The sequence below is a fragment of the Malurus melanocephalus genome, unplaced genomic scaffold (assembly GCF_030028575.1).
Source record: "Malurus melanocephalus ecotype Western Australia unplaced genomic scaffold, MMel_1.1 scaffold_78, whole genome shotgun sequence".
NCBI lineage: Eukaryota > Metazoa > Chordata > Aves > Passeriformes > Maluridae > Malurus > Malurus melanocephalus.
Window position 1 is genome coordinate 774,720 of NW_026623310.1, and position 26,024 is coordinate 800,743.

Below are 26,024 nucleotides of genomic sequence, written 5' to 3' on the forward strand. Positions count from 1 at the left end.
ACACCAATGTCTTCCCTGTTACAGATGGAGTTTGAGGCTCTTCAAGCTGTTGATACTCAGAGAAGATCCTGTCTGTTTCCCTTCATGTTCTCTGATGTGCTGCCTCTTCACTGCCTCCTGAACTCCTCCAGCTGGCAGCACAGCTTCTCCAAGGCAGCATACCTCCAGAAGGACAGARGGCCATTTTTCTTGGCCTCAGACAGAGGTCACAGGCAATCCCTGCAAGCTGGGACTTAGAGGGCTGCATTAGACATCTGAAGCCCAGGCTGTGTGAAAGCTGTATTGGGTTTGCATGGCAAGGTTCTGGTAGTAGAGAGCTACAGGAGTGGTTTCCATGGGAAGATGCCTGAAGCTTCCCCCATTTCCAACAGATCCAATCCCAGCTGGGTCCAAGATGGACTCACTGCTGGCCAAGACCAAGCCCAGCAGAGACAGTGGTAACAGATTAAGGAGAGGTGAGGGAAAAAAAACTACATCATTTCAGCCAGAGAGAGAGGTGAGAATATGAGAGAAACAGCCCTGCAGACACCAAGGGCAGTGCAGAAGAAGGCAAGTGGAGGTGCTCCGGGTGCCTGAGCAGAGATTCCCCTGCAGCCCCTGGTACAGACCAYGGTGGAGCAGCTGTGACCCGGTAGCCCATGGGGGAGCAGAGATCCAGCTGCAGCCTGTGAAGGACCCCACCCACAGCAGGCTGTGACCCAGAACGAGCTCCTGGCAGGATGTGTGGTCCCATGAGGACACATGCTGGAGCAGTCTGCTCCTAAAGGACTGCACCCAGTGGAAGGGACCCACTGGGTGCAGGGAAAGAATGTGAAGAGTCCTCCCCCAGAGGAGAAAGGAGCAGAAGAAACAATACGTGATGAACTGACCACAGCCCCCATTGCTTGGGTCTCTGTGCTGTTGGGGGAAGGAGGTAGAGCAAATCAGGATTAAATTTAAGCCCAGAAAGAAGGGAGGGGTGGGGTGAAAGGTGTTTTAGGATTTAAATTTTATTTCTCATTACGCTGAGAAATMTCTGCTCAAATCATCTACTCTGATTTGAGCAGATTTCAAAGGGAAATGATAAAGTTGCACTCTTATTCTCCCAAGCTTTACAACATAATGCTGACAAAAGCATCATTTCTTTCATGCTGAAAAGTTCTACCCAATACTGTCATGTGACAGCATGGCTAAAAGGAAGGAAAACACAGGCCACAGAATTAAGACAAATGMAGTAAATCCTAAGGTGAATGGCTTTGAGAAAGCTGTTTGCACGTGAAAGTTTCAGAAAAAGGTAATTTCTAAAGATATTTAAATAAAATAATTTATGCAAACACATTAACCCAGGAAAAGCCAAAACCAAAACACGAGTATTCAGTATGAAGATCTTTTTTTAACAATAAAAATTCCTCTAGGAAGTATATTAAATATGACAAGAGGGGAAAAAATAACATCTCACAATGTATATTCAAGGGCATCACATTTTAGAACAATGTCTTAGCCATTTATAAATGATTCACGAAGAAATTAAATATGCTATTCCATAAGAGAACAATCTAGTTTACAGTTTAGATGTAAGGCTTCACCATAACATCTCATACCCTTCACCTGGATCTCTGCTTACCCAATTTGAGTGATCTGTACTTAGTCTCTTACCAGAGTAACATAGCATTGTGGTTTTCAAACACACAGGTAGTGTTCAGGTTTATCTTTTAAGGTTCAACAAAAAAGTATTACTAGAAAATATTCTATTTTCTTTTGGTCACAATAAAAGCAAATGAAAAGCTAGAAGAAACAAGTTGTATTAAACTGGTCTAAGACTGAGGGTGTGGATTAACTTACACCTCCCCCCCCCMAAAAAAAAATCTAGCTGCTAGTTATGCCATTGTATTATTGGTCACTTTGCACAACTGGGACATCATAACTCCAAATCATCAGATTAGAAACACTGTGCATCCTTTAAAGAAATTACATAATTTCTATGAGAAAGAAGTTGGGGGGTGGGGAAATAATGAGAACTACCCATCTCCACAGCTATCATATGCATAAGAACTATTAGCCTTATAGAGCTCCACTTTATTCAAAATACTGAATGTAATACTGACAAGAGCAATGTCCCTTAGTCTCCTTATGCATCAAATACAAATTGGAGAAAAACCTTGCCCCAAAACACTCATTTTCAATTACAAAACATTGCCAGAAAACTCTTATTTGCAACACATTTACCTGGTGTTGCAGTTAACATATTTATTCTGCAGACAACAGTCACAAATACTTACTAAAAATACAGATATGTTTCCTAAAAGTAAAGTGAGGCTTCAGGATGACAAAGCTTTTGTAACAGTGCAGGTTGCAAATTCTCAGTTTGAAGACATTCAGAAGATTTGCTGCTCAAAGAGGATCTTTTCAAACCCGGGTGGAGGTGTATGATAAAATTCACTGAACTGACAATCCAGAATGGCACTGTCATCAACTGTAGAAAAGAACCAAAAAGAAGGAATTACAGATGTACCACTTACAGTTTGATCCTCCATTACACCATCTTACTAGACTGTAGACTATRCTCAAACCATGAGAAATTTCTTCAATGCATCCATTACATATACACAATTAAAAGAAATCTCTTCAATGAATCCCTACACATATCCCAGGAAAGCAAATAATCTCTCTTTTCTGATGTTTACTTGGTAATCATCCTTGGTGAAGTCAACGAGATATCTCGAGTCATATCTCATTTCACTGTGAGTGTTAGCAGGGCTTCAGGCTATTGATTGCAAACTTTCTGCTCCATTTCTCTGGAAATATATAGATTAAGGACATTACCAAATACACCTTACAGGAATATCAACYCTTCAGGTATGTATTTTTCTATCCAATTCCTAATTCTGATGGAGTTTCAGCTGTCTACAATGGATTTTTAGAGGTTTACAAGGTTTCAGATGTCTGCATTGCTTGGTATCTAAACCATCAGTTTAGAGAGCTTCTTTGACTGCTTCTTGAAGTCGGATATTAATGTGTCTTTTTACAAAACTTCTCCCAATTTTCGATACCCTGTATAACCTACTACCTGCAATAGTACTTTGAATGTTGAATAAAAAAAATAAATTGCTGAGTATTTTCAGAGCAAAGCTTCTGTGTAGTTTACTAGCAAACTGAAACACCCAACTAGTCAGAAAAGCAAGGTCTCTTTCAAAGACAACCTCTGAGATTAACCTGGCACACTACCAACTTTAGYTCAAACAAGCAAAGCCTCATCTCCATATTTTGGAATTTAGCTATCTCAGAGCCAAGGCTGGAATTTTTCCCTCCTAGGCTCAATGAAAACTCCTATCAGTGTAATTGTACAGTTCTGTAGTACTTACGTAGTGTTTGTGTCTTGCTTCCATGAAAATGCCTGAGGTACAGCTGCTGTAGGGAATAACCTTYAAATCACTTTTTTTTTGTTTTATCTTCTCAAGCTTAACACTGCATTTGCCTGATCTATCATGTTCCTTTTAAAAAGAGATCTATAGTTTTAGTCTGAATAGTGTAAGTGCTTGAGAGACTCTCTTCTCTATGGCCAGATCCTTCCACAGGACCAGAAGTTCACATTAAATTAAGGACACTTATAGTAAAATTTACACCAAGTAAGTACTGTACAAAAGCAGCTTGCAGGCTTCAAGTTATAGCTCGATGTAGGAGACATAATAATTATGATGAAACTATGCCCACTTGTGGAAGATAAAAAGTGACTGGCAACAAAAGGTCACTGCACCCCCCAGGCATGGAACTTCTTTAGTCAGAGAAAAAAGATTAACAGTACACTAACATGCCACCAAGTATTTCCTGAAAGCATACTTCATTCTTCATGCTATCTAACACCCCTTCCAAAACAGGAAAGATGCAGCCACACACTAACTCTTCTGCTGCTCGTGATGATTCTGCTCAAGAAGATCCCGCGGAGCTGCCACAGCATTTCAGCAGCGCCATCACGTGGCTTAAGGACACATCACAACATTTAAAACGATTCCACTCAAATGGCTTGGAAGCAAGTAACTCACCAGCTACATTTAGAAACCTCAAAGACTCCACAACGTATCTAGAGTACCTTTTTCCTATTCATAAAATTCCATACCAATCAAAATGTATCAACACAGAAATGGGGACATGCCAACAGTTTAGTAGGAATCCACCATGAAGTTACAAAATATCCCCATCACATAGCTAAGGCTATGATTTTGACTAAATAAGCTAAAATTATTTTGGCTATTACTTAGATGAAGCTCACATAGGAACAAAGATAAACTGAAGATGGAGCTCCTGGAGCAGGTCCAGAGGACTGCTACAAGGATGATGAGGGGACGGGAGCATCTCTCCTATGAGGAAAGGCTGAGGCTGAGCAAACTGATCAGCCTCAAGAAGAGATGAGAAGGGACCTCATCAGTGAGTATCTGAAGAAAGAGCGAAGAGGTTGGACCCAGGCAGTTCTCAGTGGTGCTGAGCAACAGGACAARAGGCAATGGGTAGAAACTGCACAGGAAGTTCAAGAAAATACAAACAACAATTCTACTGCTATGGAACATTGAAGGCTTTTATGAAGATTGTGAAATGAAAAGGCACAAATCTCAAGCTTCACAGATAAATCAGCTTAACCCACAAGTCTTCCATCTGCTTCATATTTTTTCTACCTGGCAGCTTTCAGACTGAGTGCAGCAACTCCGCAGCTTGCTGGATATAAACACTGTAAACAGTCAATAAGCAGTGCTTTTTTTCCTATTAAGCAGAATTAAAAATGAGGTGAAAATGTACTTTTGTAATTTCCTAGATTTGCATTTTCATGCAATTAATTGTTGTAGCTGCCAAGAATAGATGATTGATTTGTTTTCCATATAAGTGAGAAGAATACACAGCTCAAAAAAAACGAACTGGCATGAAAAAATTGTGAAACAGTTTGAAAATCTCTGACTTACCATAGACCACTGGATAGACTGTCCCCCTGATTCCTGAAGCCGGACAATGCATGTTCTTGCCATTTAAATATACATTTAATTCTACATGGTCATATGTAATGCCCTACAAAGTACAGAAAATTAACAAAAAAAAGCATCAACAAGTTTATACACATAAGACTGCTACTTAATTTAGCTTTCTTAGCCACAGGCAGATTTTAACACCATTGAGCAAACCACAGCATCCTAGAAAATCTCACTTGACATATTCCTGCAAAGGACTAGAAGTTAATAAATGACCAGTAACATCTGTATTTTCAAATACTCAGGATTCCTTAACACCCATTAAGTTGGGATGCAGCACAGTACTGCACAATGTACTTTGCATCTGAGTTTACAAAACAAATATCCAAATTTCACATGTTAAAGAAACACAGGGTTTGCAATGGTTCTGAATATGAGGCAGTTCGTAATGTTCTTGTTTGCATCCCATGGACGTAAATTTGGTAAATAATGATGCTATGAATCAAGTTTATCCTTCCATACTTCCATATGGAAACTTCTCTCAGTTCATCTACTCTGCTGGCAGCAACAGACTGTGGTTTYATACACAATGCTATAAATATGCTGACTACAGAGCAGAAAGCAAACACTAACAAGATAGAAACTTATCTGTTATCTAAAGGACTTTTCTCACTGCTTTGGTATGCCTGAGTGTGACAATTTGTGTGGTCATTCAGAACTTCAAAAATTTGYTTTCCATACAAAACAAAATAAATTTATATTTACAGAAACAGGGGAGTTTGCAGTAGCACATCAGTTACGTTTTTTGTGATTAGTTGAAACCATTCGGACCACAGTAGTTTACGAAACCCTGAAACAGTCTGCAACCCTTCAAAAACCGATTTCAGAAGGGGATTAAAAGAACAGTATCTATCTGAGGGTAAAGGGTGGAGAGATCAACCTTAGCTGTTTGGGGTTTCTACAGATAGCATTTCTAAACATGGCTATAAAGAGGCAGGTTACCCAGCATGAAAAGTAGGGGTGATAAATGGTCTCAATTTTATTGCATTGTTGTCATGCATTTTTGAAAACACGTAAGAGGATATGGAGAAAACGACAGCACTAAAAACACTTTGAAAAAAGTCACTTAAAGATGTTTTGAGAAACCTGGGATACTAAGGTAGAAAAAAAAAAAAAMCAGCTTAAGATTATCCATTTYCTCTCATTCTCAATCATTTTCTCAGTAGGCATTACTCCCCTCCCCACTTAATATCCCCATACACTACAAAAGTTTGGCTAAAACCACAATTAATTTATCACCACGGACCCACCTCTGCTCCCCTCTGTCCTTCCAATCATTAACCAGTTAGCTAAGGGATCTTGAGTTCAGCTGGGCATGGTGCATAGCCATATAATGCATTCCAGACCTATTTTTTCAGGAAGGTCCCATCTCAAACAACGTAAGATCCTTGTGATGAGTGTTATCAGTCAGGTAGATACTGCCACAGAGCATTAAAACTACTTCTCAAACTCTGGCCAARTACATCGCTCATTAGGAACCCATCAATATTTATGGAGAACGAACTCCACCCATATCCAGGCTGCTGATCCATTCAAACACAACAGGAATTCATACCAGCATATTCCAAACTGGGAGATGCAAGCTGCACAATTTGACTTAAAACAGTCAGTTTGACCACAGAGCAGTAAATGAGAGGCATTTGGGAACAGGTGAGGAAGCAAGGAAGGCTTAAGAAACTCACCACCACGTCACCCTCCTGAGGAAGGTTGTTTGCTGGTAGCCTATTTTTCTCCTCATTGTTATAGTACAGAGCTCCATCATTTCTCATCACCAGACTGTGGACATCTCGACCAAGTGGAATTTGACTCAAGTTTGCTTTCTGGGTTGCCACTCCAATACCCCAAATCCCTAAAATGTGACATTAACACAGTAAGAAAAAAAGCACCTTTTTTTKGAAGACTGATGGAAGCAGGACAGCATAAAGAATTTGTTTTTTAACATAATGGTAGYGCCATGATGGTACTACTAGTAAATATCTTCTGGAAATACTAGAAGGCTAGCTCTGGTAGACAGTTAAGCACCATCCAGTCAGTCATTCCCTTCCCCCCACAGGCCCTGGTGGTATGGAGGAAGAGGAAAGGAAGAGTGAAACCAAGAAAATTTGTGGCGAAAGATAAAAATTGTTTAATAAGTAAAGCAGAAGTGAAAGAAAGAGACAATAAAACAAAGTGATAGAATGGCAATCACTCACCACCTCCYATGGGTAGACTGATGCCCAGCCAATTCCCAAGCCAAAGACTGCGAACCTCCCTAAATCCCCTCCTCTCCCATTTATTCCTGAGCAAGACATTATGCGGTATCTCTTTGGTTAGTTTGGGTTGTCCACCTGGTTATGTCTCCTTATAAGCTCTTGCGCAACCCTAATCATATTCACTGGCGGGGCAGAGTGAGAAACAGAGGAGGTTTTGATGCTGTGCAAACCCTGCTCAGCAACAGCCAAAATACTGTGTGTTATCAGTATTGTTTAGTTATCAGTATTGCTTTGGTCACAAATCTAATACACAGCACCACAGCAGCTGCTATGAAGAAAATTAACACCATCCTGGCCAGACCCAGCACAAGTAGCCACAGGAGACTTGAAGAAAAACAGCATCTATCTTGTAAAAGAAGGTCTCTGAAAAAGAGAATTGTAATCACTCAGCTAAACATTTATTGCCAGAAAAATACTGAAAACAAACTCTGAGTCTGTAGGAGGTTATAAAAAATAAATCCAACTAGCATGGATCTGTAAACAACAAATTTTCTTTTTTTAGCTAGTTAAACTAGTCTTTTGGAAAAASAAGAAAGTGTTAATATGATAGATCCTCATTTGGTAATATTTTTGTAACTCATACAACACTGAAATAGTCAAATGACAAAAACATGGTCTAGACAGTTACAGCAATACGAAGGCACGAGTAGTTAGAATACTATTCCAGGATTACTCATCAGCAGTACCGTGTCAAATCAAAAAAGATGACTCAAGTGGGGTTTGAGGTTTTGCATTGAATGCACAAGGTCAGATACTGTTCTGTATTCACATCAATTACTTGAATAACATGAGGAAGTGCTGATTACACATGCTGCTAATCCCAGCCCGACAGGATTGCAGGCTCGTGAGAGGCCCCTCAAGTTTAAAGTGATCCTGACTAACGGGTCAGAAATAAAGCAAGCAGACCTGTTTTTACTAAATTATGAAGAAGAGCAGATAAGTAGGAACAGTAAGTGGCACAAACACAGTAGTGGCTTGGGAACTAGTTCACAGAATATGGTTCTGGGGTTATCACGGACCACATGCTGAGTGTGAGTGTGCCTCCCACTTCTGTGGAAAACTTCTGGATGTGTGTCATATATAAAACCGATGAGGTCATCTACTGCTGCTGCAGCTGAATCAGAGAGTCCATTTTAGGCATGGTACCGCAAGACAAATTAGGTATATTAGAGATATTGTAGAAGAAACAATAAAACCAAACAGAAGTGTAAAAATTTCATCTATAAGGCAGCAATGAAAAAAAMCCCAACTAACTGGGACTGTTTAATCTACAGAAGACTAAAATGAGGCAAAAATATAAGAAACTTCATTTCAAAAGACAACATAGTAGAATAATTTATTCTAACACTTACATGGCCAGAATGAAAAAGACAAGAATGTGATGAGACTTCAGAAAACTTTGTAACAGTCAGGGTGACCCCATAGATAACCTCTGATTGTGCAGAGACACTTCGGGAATTCAAAGATTTACTTTAAGTTATCCGCAGTTCTCGTGCCTTGAGGGAACAGGAATAGAGGAAAAATGGCTCACAGGAATCAGGAGGGTTTATTTCCCATGTTTCTCAAGTGTAAGAACACGGACACTGTATCTGTGTGAGTAATGACTGGGTATGAACAACACCTGCAATGGATTCTTCCCAACATAAAGGATAATAAAATTGCCAAGTGAAGATTGATATGGGGTTATAGGTGGCTTAAAACTAATCAACTCATGSGACTGCAAGGTGCTGTGGACAGATCTGTGTTCATACTGCCTGCACTCTGATCCACCGGAAAGCAACCAACCCTTACCCACAAAGCTCCAGCTGGCACATGAGGCCTGCCTCTGGACTAACACTTCCCTTCTTCTTCCTTCCCCACACACACTTAGGGAAAGAAAGCTTCATTTTCACAGTGTCTGCTAACAGCTTTTAAAAATACAGRCCGATTTTTAATGCTAGAATGCTGACAACCCTGGAGTGCTCTCTGTAGCAGTGAAGCTGACCGTATTTGTCAGAGCAAATAAAGGAACAAGGTGCTGAAAGGCTTTTCTGGATAAGGCAGTGTTGGAATAAGTGCTACACATTTGATCTGAAAAGCAAAGAGTAGCACAAGGAGTTTTTCCCTTGCTTGGAGAAATACAGTGCCTGTTAAAAGCAGACAAGGGTAGACAAATAGCTACAAATATCACTGGATAAACTGCACTCTAAAAAATACTTCATAACTAGTGTCTTATGGGGTCATAGGCATTTTTTAGGCAAACATAATTTCTAAAATATGCCAACTCAAAAACATGCATATAAACAAGACCATGCAAGGGCTTAGTATTTGCTCTCCTCCAGTAATACACTTACCATCTTTTTAATAATTTAGAGTCACAATTAAAAAAAAGAAGAAAGATTTACTTTCACACAGTAACAATTTATAAATCTCTCTAAAGTTCACAAGCTCAAGCATGCAATTAGAAAGAGGCACATGCTGAACATTTGAGATATTACACCCAGCAGACAATGCAACATACCTTCCAAGTTTAAAGTTGTATATTTTTTGCTGACTAACCTGTGGACTGGATTTTAAACTCGAAATAGCTCTTGTTCTGATGCAAAGGTGCATTGGCCAAGCAGCCTCCTGTCCCACATATTCTTCTGCCATTTTTAACAATGACGACATCTGTTCCTGCAAGAAGAAAAAAAAACCCCACAGAACTTCAAAACATTTTTTAGARGTGTGGAAGCAGCCCTCAAAAGCCCTAAACATTGAGAAGAGTTTTTGTTCCTTCTGCCCCAAGTAAAAGCTTCATTAGTCTGTGAGAGGGGCTTTAAAGCAAGAGAAGGAAGCTTGTTTAAAGGCTAGCTCATCTTTCAACAGATTTATTTATTTAAAATCTATAAGCTGATCTAATTTGCACCTCTTGGCCTTTATGGCACCATGCTGATTACCATACTTTGCTTAGCCACATCGGACACATAACTTACAATTTAGTCAGAAAGGGTTCACTGTGAGACCAAAGCCCTGTACTCCATCTCTAACATTGCAGAAAAAGCATTCTGCAACAAGAAGGAAAAGCACATTGGGTAGAAACGATTGATGGAATTGCAAGGCATTTGCTTATTCTTGGAAATAATTCTATTAGAAATGTGCCTGCCAATACAGAGAGAAAAAAAAGTCCTCTGATAAGTTTTCTTTCTCCATTGGACGACTTAATCTTTAGGCACTGCTGGCATGGTCAAGCACATGGGAGGCAGCCGCTAACAACTGTGCTGGAGCACTGGACTGCAACTATTCCTCCCAGCTCTTTCACCTGCTCTACTGCTGCTGGCCCAGACCCCTTCTCTGCTCAACAAAGAATATGCATGGTTTCGTGGATAGCTGATGCTAAGGGCAATGCTCAAAGGAGCAGCATGGACAAGACTCTRCACGGCCTGGCTCCATCTCCATGGCCATAACTGAACGTGGGTTTTTCGTCTTTGGAAGTGTTTAAGGAATGGCTGGACGTGGCATTAAGTGCCCTGGTCTGGCTGACATGGTGGTGTTGGGTCACAGGTTGAACTCGATGACCTCAGAGCTCTTTTCCAGCCTCATTGACACGGTGATTCTGTGCACTCAGCCCCTCGTCTCCGAACCACCGTCCCGTGCCCACCCTGCCCACGACCCGCAGCCCCCGCCGGGCAGCCCGTCCCCCTCAGACACCCCACATGCTCATTGTGCCGATCAACTCCATTTTAAACCCAAACTGTTTTCAACCCCTTTTTAAACCAGGCTTTCTTTTTTTTTTTTTTTCCCTGAAAACTCCCAATCCCTGTAAAAAGTAGCCCTAAAGCGACTTTCCCAGCGGTTATCCTGTGAGGCGCCCTGAGGCTGCGGCCCTGCCCGCCGGGGAGCCTCCCGCCGGTGGCACCGGCCTTGCCCCGCTCACCCATGCGCTGCGTGTCCAGGTGCACCGCCGGCATCTCCTTGAGCGGGATGTGCCCGGCGCCGCCATCCCGGCACCAGAAGCAGCAGAACACGGAGGCGGCCATGGCCGGCCGCAGATCCACCACTGCGCAGGCGCAACGGCCGCGGGCGCTCCGCCCCGCTGCGACATGGCGGGCGTGGACCGCCGGGAAGGGCGCGGGTTAAAGTAAAACAAAACAAARTATTAGGAAAGGGGGGCGGGAGGGGAATCATTAACCCCCCAATCTTTCCTCTGGAAATTAAAATCTAATGGAAAACGAGTGATGCTGTTTTTCCGTTGTCGCGGTGGCGTGAGGCGACTGGCTCAACCTCCTGGAGCACGTTTTGTACGTACATATACACGCATATAAAGGATAATTCATATATATATGCATAGGTGCATTTATAAAAAACCAGGGCACTGATGATGATGGGCAGGTGGTAAGTATGGCATCAACGAAGCTCACAGGTGAGAAGACTCCCTCATGGAAAATTACTGCTCAGTTATTCCTGGCACCAAGTAACAAGAGCCCCATTTATCGTATTTTCTTTTCCTCCACTCCYCCCCCTCCCCCTTTTCTTTTTTTTAGTTATTGAAAATCTCAGCCGGGGCTGACTGAAGTGAAAGGTTCACATAGCCGGGCGTTCCAGGTGCACCTGTGAGTTGCCCTTTCTCATCATTTTCCAGACCTGTCCAGCTGCAGAGTGTTAACCCTGAGTGTTTGGAGCACTCTTTGCTTCCAGAGTACTTCTTCATCTGTTCAAAACCTCTCCTAATTTACTTCGTTAAACTCAACTGCAAAGACTGCTGGCAGTAAAGAGCCAGTSCTATTACTGTGCTTGTCACTTGTTTTTGCAAAGCACAGTTTGGGATCAGCTTCGTGTCCCTTTCACAGAGGCAGAATACCATGTAATTTAAAAAGCCGTGACATGACTTGTGGCCTTTGGGTTACACAAGCATTTCTGTGTCTATTTCTGCATTCCCACAACACAAACAGCATCTGGAGCAGGACTCACAAACTGGGCTCCAACAAATACAGTAAATATTGATAACATGACTGCAGAAGCCCGCCTGTGCCCACTTCACATTTTTTTTTATCTACCATATTAAATAAATGTTATGCCATGAGCCGCTGATCTAGAATGTTTTGCAGACAGCAGGTAATTTAATTACTTGCATCTGAAGGCTTATTTATCTCCAAACCAAAACTGTACAAACCAGTTTGTTGTTTCTCATTATTTCAGTTGCTGTAATATTTTGGGGCATTTTACCTAGAAGGCTCCCTTAACATTTTATTACAGTATGAAGTATGATGTAAGTAGTGCAACCCATGTGGTACAAAATTATCTGTCTTGTTGGGGGCAGAGGGTTAATACAGATATTAAAAAATGCTTGTTAAAAGAAACTTTCATAGCCAAAAATCTCTTACTGGTCTGGATGGGGTGTATCAGTCACACTTGCCCCCTTTTACTTGAAACATGAGGYGAAGGGCTGTCTTTCTCAAAATTGAGCCTAAAATCAGTCTGATTTTAAGAACAGCTTTAAAATGTGCTTCTTTTTCTTTTTTTTTAAATTGGACTTACTTTACAGCCCATAAACATTTGGGGTCAAGAGCTCACTTCCTGAAAATACGCCAAATGGGATTAGTCTTGAGCTTCCAAGAAGTAAATATTAGGTGGAAACTGATATTTATTTATTTCATATGGAAGGCATCGGGATTCTTATTGGTAGCTTGTTGTTCACAAATTTAGTCTCATTTATTGCCTGTGGGCTTGTTACAGTGAATGCTAAAAGATAAATATTAATATCATTAAAAAAAACACAAAAAAMCCCTCACCCACCAAAACAACAACAACAAAAAACAACCAAACAAAAACCCATACAAAAAAAAAAAACCAAACCGAAAAAACCTTAGAAGGTCAAGCTCCAAATGACTCCCTGTCCCATGTTATTCTCTGTGCCGCAGTACRTCCTGTCATCTCCAAAACGAGCACTGGGAATACAAACGCATCTCACCACATGAAGTCAGCATTGCCAAATCTGTTGGACTCAAGAGGATGAAGCTTTGGGGAACAGTAACTGGCTGTGCCTTCCTGCCAGTTTCYTGCTCCACTACTTTAACTGGAGAGGCCGATTTTACAGCAGACTGCAGCCCTTGTGTGGCAAAGCACACGCCACAGCTTGGAAAAGTTTCCAGTGCTGCTTTGGAGCATTTTTATTCCAGTGCCGGTGTGCTCGGCAGGCAGGAAGCCTCGGGGACCAACTCATCCTTGTGCCCATCCTGTCTCCCTGCAGATGCAAAGCCCAGCTCCTGAGCACTCAGGCAGTAGCTGGTGGCAGATTGGTGTAATGATGTGCAGGAATGGCAGCAGAGATGTTCGTGTGCCCTGAGTGAAGACTCTGGTGCTGGACACAGTCAAGCAGAAACTACGCTGGTGTAGTGGAAGTAAAGCAAAAGTCAGCTGGTAAGAAATTCATAGGCTTTTCTTGAAGGATGAGGTGAACAATTGCAACAGGATAGTACTGTATTTGCAAACGTGCTTGTCAGTCTGTTTAGAAATGTGTGAACACCAAAAACTTTACAGTGCACAAAGAACTGCCCCAAGGAAATGAAGATCTTGCCTTCAATATTTAGAAATATATTGTGCTTGGTAATCAAGGGTTAATTCAGCTTCTGCCTTCCTTGAATGTTCATTTCTTTCACTGGGGAGGCCAAGTATTTTGGACCCTCCCACACTGGAAGCAAAATTATGCTCAGCATGCCTAGACATGTTTGCTGCTTGCAGCATTTTATTTTCTTGAACAGTAGTGGCAGAGACATTTTGTCTGGGAGCCATGCTAGTAGAACAGGACCACTCCCATCATTTCACAAATGCAGACTTATTTGGAGGACCTACTGAAGGAAAAATGGTGGTCATTGACTTGTTTCGTTCTCGGGCTRAGAGCTTCATTCACAAAATACAACTGTCTCTCATTAGCCCTGCAAATCTACTGGCTTCAGACAAATACGTTTCAGAAAGGTTCCTTGATATGCCAAATTTGCAGGAGAGGGCAGCTCTTTCCCATTGTGGCAGCACACATTACAGCAATGTAATACATGACTAATCAGTTCTCAGAAAAATAATTCCTCTTTGTCCTGCTAGTAAAAACCAATAGGACTTGTTTCTTCACTGTCATGGAGTCCTTTTATGGCATAAGATGCCATGTGGAGGCATTTACACCTGTGAAAAGCAATGAAAAAAGTAGTTATGTATGTTGGAAAGGATTTAGTAATGTCTCCATGCAACTTGCGCAGAAGTAAATGATGGTGCAGGACTGGAAAATCAGGGTTTGTTTATTGAAAGCAGTTCTTCCACTCCCAGGGTCAGGCGTGTGGTTTGGAAGATGATACAGACAAGGTCTCAGATGAAAAACAGGTTGTGCTTGTACTTTTGAAATCTTCAGCATAATGTAGTTCTTGTGAGGATTAATATTCTGTAGGAAGCCCTCTGTTTTACACAGTTAATCTGATGCTTGCCAAGTCATAGAAGAAATTACATATGGAAATTGATTTTGTYCCTTGTTCTATTTGCTTTGGAGGTCACTTCTCCTTTCCTCTTTATGCAATACAAGCAAAACCCACTGGAGCAGAGCTTTGATCTATAGGCAATCCCAAACCTCATTAAAACTGACAGGGACACKGGCCATGCTTTGTTCAGGAAGGAGCAATTAAGTTGTTTTGTGGCATAAAATGGCTAAAAACTAGAAACTGCTGCCTATTACACAGGGCTGTATGGCCAAGCACTAAGATGAGCTAACTTGTATGAGCAAGCACTAATTTGGGGAAAGTCAGGGAAACTTTTCTAGGGATGGCTTGCAAAGGCAGCAGCAAGAGCACAGATTGGTTGCAGCTGTGCTTGCCTGTGTGCATGTCTGGGACCAGAAACACCATGCAAGAGCCAGCAGACAGTGGGAGAAGCAGTGGTGTATGGCCTGAGAAAAAGCCAAGGGACAGCTTCTTCTGGGCAAGCATCCTGGCTGGAGCAGCAAACTTGGATTGCTGCACACTTCTTCCTCCCATTTGCTTCCTCTGCGTGCAAGCAAATGGGACGTGACTGTACATTCTTTGTAAATAAATAGGATTTTGCTAAGGAGCTAACTGAATTCATCATCGATTCCCCCTAACCCCCCATGTCCGTCTGCAGGAAAATCTGGCAAAGTGCTGAATATTAGTTAACTGTGTGAGTCAGAGTTCTGTAGGCAAAACATCTCTTCACAGAGATTTTCAGTACTGCTAAAGCAGTCACCAGAGACCCTGCAGATATCAAGGAAGTCTCTGAAATTCAGACCTCAAAACAGCAGTTGATCATTTCAGTCACTGATGATCCTTCATGGATTTTTAATGCTTGGTATTTCTACAATTCACATTAGAAGTAGCTTTTATGGAACAATAACAAGAAACTGCTTTCCCTAATCCCTTGTTTGGAATGTTTAATATAGTCCAGATGTATCTGTTAAAAAGAAATGTACTCAGATACAATGTAGTTGTGAAACATTTATACATCAATAAGATGTATAAATGTTTGATACATGGAGCTGGTTTGAATACTTTATTTATTTGTGTTATCTTACAGTGTCTTCTCACCAAGCTGCTATAAGCTCTTTCAGATTTGTGTCCGTATTTAGGTCCCCACAGTGACTGCGTTATCCATCTCAGACTGAGAGTATGCAAAGCCTAGTACAACTGAATAAAGTACATTACTTCAAGAAGTTTCTGTCCTGAAGCTGGAGTGTACTTTGTGTGTGCTCTGACAGCTTTGTAACGGGACATGAAGCCTTAGCCTTAGCGGGAAGGCAGGTTTGCAGCCAAGGATAAGACTGTAAAATGCCCTCAAGTCACCTCTTTTCCCTGGAGTTTCACCTCAGGATACAATTACAATCCAAGAGGTCTTTGCTTCAGAGGTGCTTTTCTGATGGGTAATACAAACTTGGGAGGAAAAAAAAAATTGCTTGTAATTCCAGCTACATTTATCAATCAGTTCTTCTCCAGCACAGCACAGCCGGTGCCTGGAGCCTGGAATGAGCAGCTGGTGTGGCCRAAGGGCAAGGCTGTGTTACTTTTGGCAGCAGTGCTGGCAATAGCTGGCTGGAAGTATTTGTGAAATTATGGCCTGTGGAGGCACTTCTGGTTTATGCTGACGTGTGTGCAGGCTGCCACCGAAACAGGCCCTCTCACTGGCTTATCCTAGAACTGGTTTTTGTTTGGCTGCGGGCTCAGCTGGCTGCCAAAAATTGATCCTGCTGGAACCTTTCTTTTTTTTTTTTTGTAAACTGGATTAGCTTTCAGCTGTGTTGGCAAGCTGACCTAGCCTAACATGTGGCTGCATGAATGTCAGAGCCAGCAGAGAGGAGGCATCAGGAAAGCATGACTAAGGAAAGGGGAAAGGATGGAATGATCACTTTTGCCAGTAGCACAGTCTTATCTTGGCTTAACCCCCCCAAGAAACTGCCTATCAGGGTAGAGTTACCTCTTTCAGCTTGAGTCACATAAATGGCTTGCTTCCACTGAACAAGAAAAATCTTGTTCCTTTTTTCTTCACTCTTCTGGTGTTAGACCTGGTGATTGTCTAATCTTGCATTTGACAAGATTGGACTGATTTAACTTGTTGAATCAGCACAAAACTCACCTTGGCAAAGAGAAGGGAACAGCATTTTGCTGGCTGAGTGGATGGAATCAGCTCGGTAAAGCATCTGCAGAGGCTCGCAGAGCTGGGACAGGCAAGGAGAGTAGTAGCTGTCAGCTCCAAGGTTGCTGACTGAACCACAACACAGAGTTTTAGTCTCAGAAATCTCCTGGCATAGCGCTTATTAGAAGAACCATGATCTGGGTTCTCTCTGTAGTTTAAAGATGACAGTACATGATTGCCCTTTGTGTTACAATAAACATGGTGCTTATCTTAAAAAACTGGAAATTGTCACTATTGTATAATTCCTTCCAAATTTCTACCCCTGTATTTTCAACTCTCCCATGACTAGGTGGCATTTATCCTAACACCTCCTTTCAAGCTGGCCCTCTTCTTTGAGCCTAGATTTCCCTTGGCTTTGTTTCTCTATTAGATAGGGAAATACTCCACAAATCTACAAATGTTCTTTTCCGTCAGCCAGAACCTTTCCCTGAAGCTTCAACAACTGGCCTTTGATGTTGCCCTTGGGAAGACACTGTGCTCTCAGGTGCAGGAATGCAAGCTCATAAACAAACTGCTATTGAAAGTGATCCTATTGAAGCAGACTTAAAAAGTATAGAAAGGTAGACTTGTATGTGTGCAAAACACTTGGTTGTGTGTGACTCTATCAGTCAGATAAGAAGTAGAAGAATGCCCAAATTCTATTTGATCATGCTCAGGACACCTGAAGGACACAAGTACAGCGCTGGCTAGGCAGTGTTTTCATGCACCAAGCACAGAAATCCTGTGGTGTGTTTGCCCAGAAGTTTAAGCTTTCATCTTTGACAGAAGAAGTCAAAGCCAAGAAGGGACATTGACATTTTCATAATGAAGAGGCATTATCCCAGGTGGGCAACCACTCTTCCACTCATACAGCTCCTTCTTCATTTATAAGGAGACAGAATTGAATCCACCCAAAGAATTTATAGAGAATAAAATGTACTCTAAAAATATATCAGGAAAAAAGCTACACCAGAAATATATTAAAATAATGAATGAGAAATCTAAAATGCCATTTTATTGTTAATCTTTAACCATAGAATTACAGAGAAGATTAACAGATCCCAGAAATTCTTGATATAGATGTGTCAGTTGGGAAAGTATAGACAAGGGGTACTCAGCAAATGTAAATGCACAAGAATTGGGATATCACAGTTTAACTAGCTGAGGGAAACTACGTGGCATTACTTGCTTTTAATAAACAGTAAACAAGATGCTGGAAAATTAATAAGAAATAAGGAAGATGTTGAAATACATCTGAAGGTCTTGGTTGCTTTTGTGCAACAACTCTACCTCMTGGGGCTGTTTTCCAGTAGATGGTGGAAGAAATGTCCTAGAGTGAGTAAGCACTCTGRAAGGGATTTTCAAAAATGTTTGGTCAGACTGTTCCCATTGAGTTCAGCTGAGCAGCCAGGCCAGCTTGGGTGGGGGCAGCAAGGAGGGAAGGTGAGGAGGAACTGATTGCAGTAAATTGGGGAAGCATAGCCTTGAAATGTTATTGAATAGATTTTAAGACCCAGATTCCTAAATAACCAGAAGAAAGATGTCAGATGTGTGAGGGAGCTTAATTTGATAGAAATACAGTCTGATTTGTGATGTTCCTTTTGAGGGTATTCCTAGAGGTGAACAGTTTTCCCTGTGCTGATGAGTGATATGACTGCAGTGGGTGTGGGTAGGGAGCGAAGGGGTGCAGGAGGCAGAGTATGTACGTTTTGAAACAGCTTTGGATGTAGTATTTGACAAAATCTAACTTGATAGTAAGTTAATTTTGACTTTGATGTGAGAGCTGTTCTGTTGATTGAGAACTAACAATTGCAAGAGATACCTGACACAAAGGTCCTCTGCAATCTCAGCACTTCCCAACTTGGTTTTATAGTCCTGTAACGGAAATGTTCTCTCAAGCAGACGTGGGATCTCTTTCTGCTCTATCACCGGGGGACTATTTGGGTGTTACTGTGGAAAACCTGCACAGGTTTTACAGGCCACGTTAACTCTCCAAGAGATTCACCAGCAGAAAACGGTATAACCAGTGCGTTAAAGGAAATAGGAATGAATCGCCATCCTTTTATAAAGCACATCTCAATTTTTTTTTTTTTTTTTTTAATAAGTGCTTTCGAAAGGTGGCAGATGCTCAGCAGGATTGCCACCCAGCAGCGCCCCTCTTTAGGCTGTGCAATGTGCGCCTGTGAGCCGCAGGCTCGAGTGTAATTTATCAGAGTTAATAAACAACAGAAACCCGTATTTATCTCGGCGGCAGCAAAGGCTGTAGCCTCGGCCGCCGCCTTAGGCACGCAGCATCTACCGCCGCCCCTCTCTCCCGGCAGACCCGGGGGCTTTCCTGGCCGCTCACAGGCAAGCGGAGGAGAGRAAGAGCCGTAGCAGCTCCTTCCCTGCCGCTGGATCGGCGGCCGCGGGCCAAGGTGGGTGGGACGGCGTGGCAGCAGCTGCCGGCCGAAGGCTCCGGCGGGCCGGGGCCAGGCGGCAGAACCGGGCGGCGGGGCGGGAACGGCGGGCCCGGAAGGCGGGCGGCGGCCGGGGCGGGAGCGGCGCCGGGCGGTGCGGCTGACCGAGGCGGCCGCTCCCTCGCCTGCTCCGGGCTTGCCGCGGTCCCAGCCCGCCATGGTGAGTAGCGCGGCCCGGGGAGRCAGGACGGGCGGGCGCGGCCGGGCGAGCGCAGGCCGCGTCTTTGTGAGAGCCGGAGCCTGGAGCCGCCATCCCCGCGATCCCCGCTGCGCTTGGCGGGGCGCGGGCGGACCGGCAGGGCCTCCCTCCCCCGGGCTGCGGAACCCGGCGGAGCGCGTGTCCCCCGGGGAGGCCAAGTCCCGCGGCTGGCTGCAGTGCCATCGTTTAGGGGTGATTCCCCGCTGTAATTGGATGGGGGGAAGGGCTGTAACCAGGAGCAGCGAGGGAACCTCTGGCCAGGTCAGAGGGACACGGGGGTGAGCGCGGGGGCCAGCGTTGGGGGCAGCTCCTGCGCTCGACAGACCGTCCAGCCCGGTGGGTGAAACCGTGTTCGTGGGGCTGTGAATGCACTGAACACAGATCGCTTGTTTCTCCAGGCCTTCCTGCCTTTCTGGAGTCTGAACGGGTTGGATCTGCCTGGTGCTTCTGGAAAAACTTTCGGCCAAGAAATACCAGGTTTAAAGCATGGGCAATTTCCTCAGGTTTTTTAGCTGTCTGGATTCAGACTTCCAGTATCTGGAGGGGGCCGACAGGGAAGCCAGAGAGGGACTCTTCATCAGGAACTGTAGTGACAGAACAAAGAGTAAACTGAAAGAGGGGAAATTTTGCTTAGATATTAGGAAGAAATTCCTCACTGTGAGGGTGGTGAGACCCTGGAACAAGTTGTGCAGGGAGTTTGTGAATGCCCCAATCCTGGCAATGTTCAAGGCCAKGTTGGATAAGGCCTTGGGCAACCTGGTATAGTGGAAGGTGTCCCTGCACTTAGCAGAGGGAGTTTGGACTAGATGATCTTTTAAAGTCCTTTCCAACCCCTTAACATTCTATGATTCTGTGTTACCTACTGCTGCTGGAGGTCAGCTGTTCCACTTAAAATGTATACAATGACCCTCCATTAGATTGTAGTTTCTCTCAGTGGAGTGAACAGCGTTAAGATCACTGGTGCTGGAAGGAGGGTCTTCCATGTCTCATCCCGTGTGGGACTCTTTTTAGGGCTGATTCAACACACCAGTCTGACAGAAGGCTGTAGAAATTGCTCATAGGGGATCCTGACACAGAGCAGGGTCCTTGCCAAGGAAGGGAAATGAGATCTCCTGACTAGCTCAACTGCTTGTAGAAATGTAGCCTGACTTAGTCAAGTCTCATTTAGACCACTTACACACCATTGCAGGAAACTTGTAATTCAGGAGTTATCTTTTGGTTTTGTTTGAAACCTGGTGAAATTCTGGTTTTATTTTCAGCATGCTGCTGGCTGATAAAACAAACTTATGTGCTGAGAATTATGCTAAATGAATTTCTCTCTGGATTGTGGAAAAAAACTACTGTGGTTGTTTTTGCTTTTGTAGCTTGATGTGTTTTGCCATTCTTCTTCCTCATGGTAAAACTGTACAAGTTGCTCTTTCTGGTGGGTGACATCTGTTGGGATTGTACCCAGGGATACTTTTGGTCCGTGTGCTATGAGTGGAGTATTCTAGGGTCATCCAAACCTGGGTCAGAAGTTATAGAGAAATTTCCAGTGGAAAACCTGAAATGTTGCTGTAGTTCCTCACACAAATACCAGGTTGCTGAGGGATGTTTCAATCCACAGACAAATTACTATCTGAAATTAATATTCTAAATAAGACTGAAGTTCATCTGTCCAACCAGTCATACAAGTCTTCGGTATTTTTGGTTTGGCATTTCTGGAGTTGTAAGAGGGGGTAGAAGAAGCCTGTAGATTTGCCATTTCTTTTTTTTTTAAATCCAGCTTTTTAAATTATGTCATTAAAAGATTTTGAAATTTAGTTATCCAATTGCATAATTATGCTTTACTAATATAAGTGGGGTTGGAATGCAACAGAACCGTTTTAATTGGATCATGAAGCCTTTTTGTGTATGTTCTTTGTATTTTTATGTGTGAAAATCTTCAGTGTTTGTCCTGCAATTTTGATGGAACATGTTATAGTAAGCATTTTCTGCATTGGTTTGCAGTCCTTGTTGTCAGGCATGCAAAGCTGCTTTTCCAGCTGCCTAACTGGGAAGTAAAATCCTCTCTGGTAATGGAGATTGACCAGAGCAAATATTGTCTGCATTGTGCATTTCCGTTTACTAAAAGGTAGAAAACTGTCAGTTTTGTAGTTATTGTCCTCTTAACTCATGAGCAGAACTGTTCTTTGTGCTGCTACTGTGGCTGAAAGCTATGACTATAACTGGAAAGAGAGAGCTTCCTCTTCACAAAGAGGAAGATTCAGGAGTGCAGGGACAAAATTATCATCTTCCTATTATCCCATTAGTTTTAGCACTAGGAAAAAGACAGAAATGTTGCTTTAAGAGCATGAGAGTTGCTTCAAAATCACATGCTCCTCGCAGAAAATCAGGTTTCTGAATGGGATGTGTGGGCTTACAGGAAACCTATTAATTAATTAGACTTCTTCTCTGGGACTTTGTTCCCAGTTGTAGTAGTAGCTTCTTCCACCTGATGACCTGTGTGCCAAGTAAAAAAGCTAGCAACTTTTCCAAAGTCTGTTTTTTTACCAAGAAGCACAGAGAGTACCCCTGTGGAGGGGCATAAGCATGTTTGTCTCAAACATTCTGACTGTTGTGCTGTGACAGGAAAGTTGGGATTGGGTGGGAGGGTCCTGCCGAGGCAGGGCAGTGCTGTTGTGAACCAGCTTCCCTTTCATTGCTGGGCTTTTAATTCAGCCTGGAAGCTCGAGCCTGTGGCAAGAGAAGGGTCAAGTCCWGGGCACCTCACTAAAGGGGCTCCCCAACCACCACAGACCTCCCCCCACCAACTCATTTCCTGGAGGGCACTAAAGGGCTCACGGTCTGTGTGCCAACAGCACAAATGGTGTGAAAAATAATGGGATGTGCACTAGGGAAAGTGTACAAGGGGGAGGAATCAGTCCCAGGCTTTTGTTGAGCCCCCATCTGTACCATCCACAGTGGCAGGATGATGCGGGATCTAAGAACTGGTAGCCTTTTTCCTTCACTTTCTTGCTTTGCAATCTTTATCCTCTCTTGTTCTATCCCAGCAAGTGTGGCAACTGGATGTTACCCCTTGCTCTGTGCCAAAGTTTGCTGGGATAGTTGGGAGCTGGTTAAAATTCGTTGTAAAAGTTAAGAGCTTGTTAGCTAACACTTTTATAACTAAATAGTGGGATAGTTTTTGGAGTTAAGGTGGCTGTATAATAAAGGATAAGAGTTCCCTGAYATTGGACTGCTGTCTTTGTTCAGCCTGATGAGAAGTTCTACTGAATTTCTGGGTTGTTACAATCCCTMCTCCTCACTTGAAAAGCATGGCAGGCTTGCTTACACCTCCCAAGAATGGCTTTTATGGTGAAGTCTCACTGGGACCATTGGTCCTTTTGTGAAGGAAAGTCAGGACTGACCTCACCTTTCTTCCTGGTAGTGAACTTTGTTTTCCTTGGATCAGTTGTATTGATTTTATTGCTCTTGTTGTCCTGCGCAGCGTGATTCTTCTCTTGCAGCTCTCCTCTTGGCTCACATGTTTTCCACTTCATATTTCTTTGAGGAGACAGAAACCTTAGTAATTACATCAAAACTAATTAAGAGCTCAATCACATGCCTTGATGTCACAGCAGTACTTCAATGCACTTTTCTGTGCTTTCAATTTATAAAAGGAATTTTATTACATATATATGATTATACATTGTATAATGTGGAAGGAATTTGTGCAAGGGAAGCGTCTTTCTAGTTCAAAACTAAGTGTTTGAGAGCTTTGGCTAATACAGACTGTCACCTATTTTGGTCTTTATTAGCTGTTTGTTTTCTTAGAGCATGCTCTAAGTTACAAAGTGTCTGCATGTGAGAACTTGGCTTTAGGTGAGAGGCAGGGGGTGTGTGCTGGGTCCCTTCACTGAGACTTTCCAGTAGGAAGGATTAGATGATAAATATTCTTCCTGTAAGTTCTCTCCACAGAAAGAAGTTATTGAGGTATGAATGCTGTGAGAATGGAATTGGAAATAGAGATTGCAGATGAGTAAAACTGGTTAACAGTTTTGTCTCATGATGAATTATCAAGGATTATGGGCAGCTGTTATTTGAAGTATTTTAACTTTGTCCTGAATAGCTCAAGAGTAACACATGGAACTGGTTATTTTAAAATATTGCAGGAACAAGAGAAAAGCTAATTCTTAAAGTGATTGGTGACTCTCCTTTGGCCTTGCAAGTAGAGGAAAAAGACACATCATGTATTCTGTAGCAGCAGAAATATTGAAGCTGACCTTTTTCAGTCACTTCTAGTATTGTCTACAGTAGCAGTGCATGGATTTTGAAACTGGAAGCTTCGGATAAGTGAAGGAAGTAGAGAGAAATCAAATCTTAGCAGGGTAAGATTAGCTGGGTATCTTCTGTGCAAATCCTGTTTCTTTGTATTGCATCAGCAAGGAAGGATGTAAGTCTTGAACTGTTATTATGAGTACATGAGTTATTTTCTTTCAGAATCCTTGCTGGGATTGGCAAGCTGTCTTTTGCAGTGTTTCTGGTTGAGAGTCAAAAAAACGGTTCTGCCTGAACATTGTATCATTCTTGTGCCTGCCACTTGYTGGCCAGTTACCACAGCTAAGGGGGACTGGCTGCAAAAACCCAGCAGAGGCTCTTTCTTAAGCATACTGGAGGGAAAAAATACATCCTTTTCTCACTGAGATGTGTCTCAGATGGAGATTGGGTTTTGTTTGGTCTCCCTGAGGGAGAAATAAGTTTTCTAAGTTCTACTACCATCTTTTTTCTCTTTCCTAGGATATGATGGAGCTCCTGGAGGAAGATCTCACCTGTCCCATTTGCTGTAGCCTKTTTGATGATCCTCGAGTCCTGCCCTGTTCACACAATTTCTGCAGAAAGTGTCTGGAAGGAATTCTTGAGGGAAATGTGCGAAATGTGCTTTGGAGGCCATCCCCTTTCAAGTGCCCCACATGCAGGAAGGAGACTCCTGTTACTGGAGTCAACAGCTTGCAGGTCAACTATTCCCTGAAAGGTATCGTGGAGAAGTACAACAAAATCAAAGTAACTCCAAAAATGCCTGTGTGCAAAGTGCACAGCGGGCAGCCACTTAACATTTTTTGCAGGACAGACATGCAGCTGATCTGTGGGGTTTGTGCCACCCGTGGTGACCATACAAAGCATGTTTTCTGTTCCATTGAAGAAGCTTATTCCCAGGAGAAGCGGGCTTTTGAAACCCTGTTTCAGGGCTTTGAAACTTGGCGTTGTGGAGATGCCCTCTCACGGCTGGATACCTTAGAGACCAGTAAGAGGAAAGCTCTGCAGATGCTGACAAAAGATTCTGACAAAGTGAAGGAGTTCTTTGAGAAGCTGCAGCACACTCTGGAGCAGAAGCGAAATGAGATTCTCTCTGACTTTGAGACCATGAAGCTTGCGGTGATGCAGGCCTATGATCCAGAAATCAATAAACTGAACACGATTCTGCAGGAGCAGCGGATGGCTTTTAACATTGCAGAGGCCTTCAAAGATGTGTCTGAACCCATTATATTTCTGCAACAGATGCAGGAGTTCAGGGAAAAGATCAAGGTGCTCAAAGAAACCCCTTTACCTTGTTCCACTGTGGACATCAACCCCACAATGAAGAGCTTTGATACTAGCCAGTGGAATGGAATAAAATTAGTTGATGTGGACAAACTTTCCTTGCCTCAGGAAAATAATACTTTCAAGTTCAAGATTCCTTCAGTCTTTTCACGCAGATTTATAGTGAACTCTCTTATTTTCTTGCTTATTCTTGCTGTCACCAGAATGTCCTTTGTGGAGTCAGTCRTTGACAATCTCCAGTGCTGGAAATCTCAGTTCCTTACAATTAGCTTGTCCTATTTGGCAGATACCGTGGAGATAGCAGATCATGCAGTCTTTTACTGGGAACAGATGACAGATGGAGCCTCACTTCTAAGAGAAAAGTGTAAAAACTATACATTGGTTGTACTGGATAATGTYGCACAGTTTGTGTGCAAATATAAACTGTTGTGAAGTGTCTGCTGGAATGTAAGTGAGATCTGGGGAAGAAAACATGGAACTTCTTAAATTAATTGTTCTTTTCAGACTTCCCAGTAAAAACACTCAAGGATTCAAAATTATTCCAAAATATTCATAATGTTCACATAGTTTGAGCACTGTTAAACTGGAAGGTGAAATGGAGCTTTGAAAAACACTYTGTGGGTTCTTCTTTCAGCAATGATTATGGGAATATTAGTCACTGTAAATAATTCTTCTTACCAAAATATAGGGCCAAACTGTACTTAGTTTGATGTTAATGTAATTGTAGAATAAGATAAAAACTTTTAGTTAAAAAAAAATCTAACTGGGAGATGGTTTGGAAAGAGGAAGAAGAGTTGGAATTGAGATGAGCTGACAGGCTTGCTGAGGACTGCCATTCCTCTGCAAAACACAGCATGCTTCATTCCCCTTCCGGAACTAGCTTCTATCTGATAGGTTACTTCTCACTGAAATAGCTACATGTTTTGGTTTGGCGTTTTGGTTTTTT

The 26,024-nt window shown here is 42.7% G+C and overlaps 2 protein-coding genes across 6 annotated transcripts; one reads left to right on the forward strand and one right to left on the reverse strand.

Moving 5' to 3' along the window:
• Positions 1–1,285: 1,285 nt before the first annotated feature.
• SPRYD7 (SPRY domain containing 7) lies at positions 1,286–11,287 on the reverse strand. Its single transcript, XM_057367387.1, has 5 exons — positions 11,139–11,287; positions 9,782–9,898; positions 6,674–6,840; positions 4,929–5,031; positions 1,286–2,452 (listed from the first exon to the last, which is right to left on the reverse strand). Exons 1-5 carry the CDS (start codon positions 11,239–11,241, stop codon positions 2,355–2,357), a joined length of 588 nt encoding a protein of 195 aa, XP_057223370.1. The 5' UTR covers positions 11,242–11,287; the 3' UTR covers positions 1,286–2,354.
• Positions 11,288–11,749: 462 nt separating this feature from the next.
• On the forward strand, positions 11,750–26,013 carry TRIM13 (tripartite motif containing 13). 5 transcript variants are annotated; one of them, XM_057367382.1, is made up of 3 exons: positions 11,750–11,814; positions 13,452–13,621; positions 24,278–26,013. In XM_057367382.1, the coding sequence occupies exon 3, from the start codon at positions 24,281–24,283 to the stop codon at positions 25,508–25,510; it is 1,230 nt and encodes a 409-aa protein (XP_057223365.1). In that variant the 5' UTR covers positions 11,750–11,814; positions 13,452–13,621; positions 24,278–24,280; the 3' UTR covers positions 25,511–26,013. The 5 variants fall into 5 exon arrangements, with proteins under 5 accessions (XP_057223365.1, XP_057223364.1, XP_057223363.1 ...); XM_057367381.1 differs by lacking the exons at positions 11,750–11,814; positions 13,452–13,621 and adding an exon at positions 19,068–19,278; XM_057367380.1 differs by lacking the exons at positions 11,750–11,814; positions 13,452–13,621 and adding an exon at positions 19,360–19,480.
• Positions 26,014–26,024: the final 11 nt, after the last annotated feature.

Coding starts and splice junctions, on each gene's coding strand:
- SPRYD7 (XM_057367387.1), bottom strand. CDS start 11,241: ATGGCCGCCTCCGTGTTCTGCTGCTTCTGGTGCCGGGATGGCGGCGCC. Junction 9,899..11,138: donor CCTGGACACGCAGCGCATGG/GTGAGCGGGGCA, acceptor TTCTTCTTGCAG/GAACAGATGTCGTCATTGTT. Junction 5,032..6,673: donor CTCAGGAGGGTGACGTGGTG/GTGAGTTTCTTA, acceptor TGTACTTTGTAG/GGCATTACATATGACCATGT.